This window comes from Rhinopithecus bieti, unplaced genomic scaffold (genome assembly GCF_001698545.2).
Source record: "Rhinopithecus bieti isolate Rb0 unplaced genomic scaffold, ASM169854v2 scaffold_12928, whole genome shotgun sequence".
NCBI classification, from domain to species: Eukaryota; Metazoa; Chordata; class Mammalia; order Primates; family Cercopithecidae; genus Rhinopithecus; species Rhinopithecus bieti.
Window position 1 is genome coordinate 1,363,196 of NW_016807614.1, and position 6,996 is coordinate 1,370,191.

The window sequence follows — 6,996 nt, forward strand, 5'->3', positions numbered from 1 at the left end:
TGGACTAAAGCAGAGTCCTTTTCTAACCGGAGCAAAGATTCCTTGGGCACTGCAGCCCCATAACCGGGCTACTGAAGAAAACAAGGCTATGTGCAGAACCAATTCTGGGCATGACTTGGGGTGGGGACCGGTTTGCAGGGACACAGCCATTGAGTCAATAAAACTTTAGGTCCTGAGCCACCAGGGGAAGGAGGTTGGCCTGAAACCCAGGACACACATAGAATCACATAGAGCCAGTTTTTTATGCACACGGCCTCACATACATGAGTTTGCAAAGACACAATTACAATGTCACGTGTACCCAGATCTGCCACAGCTGAACCCAATTATAATTGGGCACTATGCATGCAGGCTGTCCCCTCCTCTTCTCCCCAACTCTCTGGCTCAGCCTCCCTCCTCCTGCCCTCGAGCCTCACCTGTCTCACTGGTGTCTAGTCCCAGCTCCACCATTCAGCTCTTACCCATGGAGGCGTCCTGCTTTACTGTGTGAAAATCCAGATGGCCAGGTTGATTGAGCACAGCATCAGGACAAGGCAGAGGCTCAGCAGCATCCACTGTCTTTTAGCAGTCTGGTGGGGTTCCATGGCTATGCCCAGGAAGTAGGCATTGGGCAGTGGGCTGAATATCTCAGTGTCTTGGGTCAGTGACTGTTTTTCCAGGGAGTGCAGCCTGCAGGCCAGCCCCAGCACCACCAGAGACATGACAAAGCCCAGGGCCAGCAGCACCCAGTACCCAAATTTAGCCTGGTTGGGGTCCAGCTTCAGATTCAGGAATGTCACTTTGTCTGTGTCTTTTTCTGTGAAAGACATGGGAGTATCATAGGGCAGGTGGAACTAGAGAGGGACCCCTGGGATCTCCTGTGGCTGTCAAAGGAGATCTGATTGGACTACATGCCCCTGCATGCAAGGGACCAGAGGCAAGATGCTGACCCTTTGCTTAGATGTCAGCCTGGCGGCCTAGCTGGACAGTGTGCAAGGAAGCAACTGAGCCAGGGACTAGGGCGTGGGTGGTGGTCTTGGCTGAAGCTGCATCAGCCCTGGTACAGACAGGGTCCCACAGCAGCAGTGCTGTGCTGGTTCAAGCCAGTTCATGAATGAGCCAGGGGTTAAGGCTGGGTAGGGGTAGGTACTAGGATAGAGCAGGGTAAGGTGGAGCCTGGGGCTAGCCCAGAGCTGGAACCAGGGTCAGATTATCAAACCTTCAAAGGAACAGCTGAAGTCTGGCCAGCCTAGGATGTCCCCTTGCTGCATGTTGTCAGTTACCAGCCAGTTCAGTATGGGTATGAAGTAGGTCATGAGGGCCTTTATACACACCTCAGACTCCCCAGTCAGCATCTTTAGGACCTCTGGCCACGGCTTGCTTGAGCCCAGCTTTAGAGCATCTCTGGGGGAGTGGGTGCGGCTGTGAGGCTGTGTGGGGGCATCAGCTGGTGCTGCTGAGGCCCCCATTGCACCCAATCCTGGCCCCAGCAATTGGCCAGCCAGAACTTTCCCACAGAGCTCGGCATAGTGGATACAATCACAAGTTTGAAAGAAGACTAATCTGGGTTTGAATCTCAGCTCTGCTATTTAGTAGCTGTGGGGCTTTGGGCAAGTAACCTTTCTGAGCCTGGGTTTCCATATCCATAAAATGGAGATGATAATGGTATCTACCTCGAAGGGCCATTGTGGTGATTAAATAAGCCCCGTGCTGGGAGCATAGCATGCAGGCAATACTTGTTAACTACTGATGATGATGATGATTACTAGTACTACTGGTAATACTGTGATGATTATTATTCTCCTGGAAACAAACAGGCATAAAGTCCTAAGACACTGTTACCCGTGAGGTGCTCGATGTCGGTAGATAGTGGCAGTTCTTCACCCCTTTCTGGTTTCAGGGAGGGTTTGGGAGGATTAGAAACATCATGAGCATGGGAGGTGCTCTGCACACCACCTGTAGTGCTGCACAAATGTCAGCTGTGTTTCACGGCACACCCAGCCTTTAGGGCAGGTGGCTGAGCTTTACGCTAGGTCCCTTGGGCTCACAATGGGAGTATGAGGTGCGCTGAAGCCAGGGCTTCAGGCTTCTCCACTCCAGAGCCCCCAGCAGAGGCAGTGGTGGGCAAGCCGTGGCCAGAGGTCCTAAAGATGCTGACTGGGGAGTCTGAGGTGTGTATAAAGGCCCTCATGACCTACTTCATACCTGTACTGAACTGGCTGGTGACTGACAGCATGCAGCAAGGGGACATCCTAGGCTGGCCAGACTTCAGCTGTTCCTTTGAAGGTTTGATAATCTGACCCTGGTTCCAGCTCTGGGCTAGCCCCCGGCTCCACCTTACCCTGCTCTATCCTAGTACCTATCCCTACCCAGCCTTAACCCCTGGCTCATTCATGAACTGGCATCAGAACCTCTTACCTAGAGTTAGTTGTGGTTTTTCTTCGCCAGTGGTTTCTGGCCCCACTGACCTTTGGTTTCCCCACCTCATTATTTCCCAGTTGTTTATTAACTGATGCGCATAAGCCTTTGGAAGCTACAAACCCTCCTTCATGACTGTGGGACTTAGTCCTCATCACAATGAGGGCAGGTATTCATGGAGCCCATTTTACTGATGAGGAAACTGAGCCCGAGAGAGGTTAAGTTGTCTGCCTAAGGTTACACAGTCCATAAGTAGCACTGCTAGGTCAGGTTTAAGCCTGGGCCCTGTTAGTCTAGACCCCAAATTGTGACCTCTGGGTCCCAACTCTTTCCTGGTCGGATCAAGGAACAACAGGTTGGGAAGGATCTGCCCACTTTGACCAGTTCAACCCTCCATTCTCAACAGAACCAGCCCGGAGCCTGACTCAGGGCCATGACGTCTAGGAGGATGAATCAAAAGTAGCAAAACCAAGTTTTAAGATCAATTAGACAAAAGAGCAGCCAAGAATCTTTCTCTTTTACCCCGCAAGTACTCGCATCCTCTCTCCCCTCCACAAACCATATTCTGCTCTGCTGCTATTTCATCATCTGCAAAGGTCATGACATCCTCCTTACTCAGAAACCTCTCCTCTGCCCATAGCTCAGAAAATGCTATGTGAAGTCCTAAGCCTGGATTCAGGGTTTTCCCTGACCAGGGGTCTGGCCAGGGACACACAGGGACTGGTGAGCAATGACAAGAGATGACTCACTGGCCACATGCTTTGGTGCCAAGTCAGACCCTGAGAGCCCTGTGCACCTTGAGTGGGGTGAGGGTGGGAAGTGGTGAAAATGATTGAGGTCAAACGTCCCACCAATCCAGTGGGATGAAAGAGGTGAGTTGATGTAAAGAAAACAGATATCTTAGCCAGACATGGTGACTCACGCCTGTAATCCCAGCACTTTGGGAGGCTGAGGTGGGTGGATCCCTTGAGGCCAGACGTTCGAGACCAGCCTGGCCAGCATGGTGGAACCCCGTCTCCACTAAAAATACAAAAAATAGCCAGGCGTGGTGGTGTGTGCCTGTAATCCCAGCTGCTCTGGAGGCTGAGGCACGAGAATCACTTGATCCCAGGAGTCAGAGGTTGTAGTGAGCCAAGATCGTACCACTGCACTCCAGCCTGGGCAACAGAGACTGTCTCAAAAAAGAAAAGAAAAGAAGAAAAGAAAAAAGAAAAGAAAAGAAAAAAAGGAAAAGAGATATCTGCTATTTTTTTCTCTTTCTTTTCTTTTTTTTTTTTTAGACGAGGTCTTACTCTGCTGCTGAGGGTAAACTGCAGTGGTGTGATCTCAGCTCACTGCAGCCTCGACCTCAGAGACTTAAGCGATCCTCCCACCTCAGCCTCCTCGTGCCACCATGCCTGGCTAAATTGTGTTCACTTTTTGTAGATACAGGATCTAACCATGTTGCCTGCTCTGGTCTCAAACTCCTGGGCTTGATGGATCCTCCCATCTTGGCTTTCCAAAGTTTTGGGGTTATAGGTGTGAGCCACCATGCCTGCTTTCTGCTATTTCTCGCATACTTGCATTTGAGGACAAAACCCCCTCCTTGGTTCCATGGCATGACCTCCTAACCCTCTTTCTATGTTCACCAAAGCCCCTTTCTATTGCCTGGTATTATGAAATTTATTTGTTTATTTATTTTTTTGAGATGGAGTTTCACTCTTGTCGCCCAGGCTGGAGTGCAGTGGCATAATCTCAGCTCACTGCAACCTCCGCCTCCTGGGTTCAAGCAATTCTCCTGCCTCAGCCTCCCAAGTAGCTGGGATTATAGGCGACCACCACCCCTCTCAGCTAATTTTTTGTATTTGTAGTGCAGTCGGAGTTTTGCCATGTTTGGCAGGCTGATCTCGAACTCCTAACCTCAGGTGATCTGCCAGCCTCGGCCTCCCAAAGTGCTGGGATTACAGGTGTGAGCCACCGTGCCCGGCCATGAAATTTATTTATCCTGTGGTTCATCTCCCCCTGTTGGATGCGGAGCAGCTGGTCTGTATGGAGACAAGTAAATGTTTACTGAACGAATAAATGACAGGCAGCCAGAGATATGAATGCAAAGAGCAGAGAGGTGCCCTTGTGTTCAACATGTTCAGAAAAGCTCAAGGCTGGGCAATCAGCTAGAATAAAGTCCAGAGACATGAAAGGATGGAAGACCAAATCTACTGGGGAGACAACAGTCATGCAAGGTGCAGCCCTCCCTAGAAGCAAAGCCCAGGGGATCAGTCCTGAAACTCCATCTGGCCTGGTGGTTAGAGATAAACTGCATGGTGGAATCAAAAATATGCTCATTAAATTTGCAAAGGATACTAAATTTGTGGCAGTGTTAATCCTCTAGGAGACAGGAATAAAGCTCAAGATGACCTTGACCAATTAGGGAAATGGACCTATTGAAATCCATTGAAATTCAACAGGAAAATGATCAAGTCAGTGGGTAAGGTCCACATCTCCAAGGTTGGGGTGCTGATCTTGGAACCAGTTAGACCTGTATCTAAGCTCACCAGGGACTGTATTCTTTGACTAATGGAGGCCAACAGGGTGAAAAATAATGTGTTCTGGAGTCAGTTATGGGTTCAAAGCATGACTTTGCTTCTTGCTAGATGAATGACACACAACGACACCACCTCTCTTGCCTTCAGTTTCATCATTTGTAAAAGGCAGATAATAATATCCACTTTGCAAAGCTAAGAGCTATTATTATAATATGAAACATTGTAAGAGTACTCATCAGAGCGTGCCCCCTGTAGTAGTAAATGCTTCACATTTTCAGTTCAGTCCCCTACTCCTTCGGGGTTTGCTTTAGGACTAAAAACCACTGCCACGTAGGTAGGGATGGAAAGAATAAGCTAAACACCAAGTGCAGAGAAAAAGACTCAAGGGTCAAAGTGGACCACAAGCTGACCAGAAGCATGCCAAGAGACTACTGTGAAAGCATCCTGGATCAGCCTGGGAACTGGATTTGGGCACCTCCAAGAAGAGATGGGAGAAACAGACTGCACTCAAGGGTGTGCCAAGTGCTGCTGAGAGGGTAGGTCAGCACCTTGTAAGGAAAGGATAAGGGAGATTCAGATGGAAGGCTGAAGCCTGAGGTAGAACCCCGATGCTGGCTTCCTATCTAGGACAGTTTGGCTTACTGCCATATGTGTGTGCATGTGTGTGCATGTGTGTGCATGTGTGTGTGTTAGTGGGAGGGGCTAAACAGTGTCTTTTCTTTCTTTCTTTTTTTTTTTTTGAGATGGAGTTTCACTGTTGTTGCCCAGGCTGGAGTGAAATGGTGCAGTCTCGGCTCACTGCAACCTCCACCTCCCAGGTTCAAGTGATTCTCCTGCCTTAGCCACTCAAATAGCTGGGATTACAGGCACCCGCCACCACACCCGGCTAATTTTTATATTTTTGGTAGAGACGGGGTTTCATCATGTTGGTCAGGCTGGTTCTGAACTCCTGACCTCAGGTGATCCACCTGCCTCGACTTCCCAAAGTGCCGGGATTACAGGTGTGAGCCACTGTGCCCAGCCTAAGCAGTGTCTCTGAACACAGAAGGCTACACAAGAGGAAATGGGCTCTGATTAATGTAGGAAAGACTGCAGTCTGACATGAGGAAGAACTTCCGCTAGAATATAAGCTTAATGAAGCTCTGCTCAAGGTGTCTAGTGTAGTCGGGGGTGGAGAGGGAGCCTGAAGCAAGACTTCCTTAAAGGGAGATGGGGGAGCCAAGAACAAATAAAGGAAGAGGGCACTCACCCCAGGAGCTTCCCGGCAATCTTGGAGTTGTAGATGTCACACTGGTGCAGTGGACCCATGTGGCCCGAGGCTTTGCACAGTGTTTCATGGAACTGGAACTGGAGCACCAGACTGAAGAAGTATCTGGTTGAGAAACGTGAGGGCAGGCTAGGGAGTGGAGACCAGGAGTGGGAAACTCAGAGCCACTTGGGACCAGGCAGCTCTGACATGCAGTGGCCACAAGGGCCCCATGTCAGCAGTCACTGCCTAGGCAGAGGCTCCTTGGGTAGGGCCCAGCCTTGGGCTGACCCTAGAGTACTGGGGGGCTGTCCTTCTCTAGCTTTCTGAACCAGCAGTCACCCCAACCCTTGCCTCCTCCAAGGGACAACAGGGATGGTCTAGAATATTCCCATCAGCTCTGCCCTCTGCACAGGACCTGATGCAAAAGCTCAAAGGATTGTAGGTCAGAGACCTCAGAAGGCTGTGCAACCCAACAGGAAGAGATGGGCAGGGGTGCAGGGTGACATTTGGACCTAGAGCCTTCCTGCAAATCCTCGCTCCAGTTCCCACGCCCCTCAACTCCTAGGACTGGCACTGCCAACAGGGCCCAGACCTTTACCATATGTAGGGCACACCAGCAGAAATGTGGAACTTGGCACCTGGATCAAAGTCTTCCTCTGAGTGAGGAACAGGGGGGCACAAGCCCTGGTATTTTAACCTGGCAGGGAAAAGACAGAGGGCTTGGTGGTGGTGTCTGGCAGGTTCTTGGAGCCTCTCTCTTTTCCTTCCTTCCTTCCTTCTTTCCTTCCTTCCTTCCTTCCTTCCTTCCTTCCTTCCTTCCTTCCTTCC

At 50.3% G+C, this 6,996-nt stretch overlaps 1 protein-coding gene across 1 annotated transcript in view; it reads right to left on the bottom strand.

Moving 5' to 3' along the window:
• The window catches only part of LOC108536241 (angiotensin-converting enzyme-like), a 17,848-nt gene that overhangs the window by 2,702 nt on the left and 8,150 nt on the right, over positions 1-6,996 (bottom strand). Inside the window, 3 exon segments of the mRNA XM_017882830.1 lie at positions 462-796; positions 6,169-6,291; positions 6,767-6,865. Coding sequence (XP_017738319.1) covers positions 739-796; positions 6,169-6,291; positions 6,767-6,865 — 280 coding nt within the window. The 3' untranslated portion in view covers positions 462-738.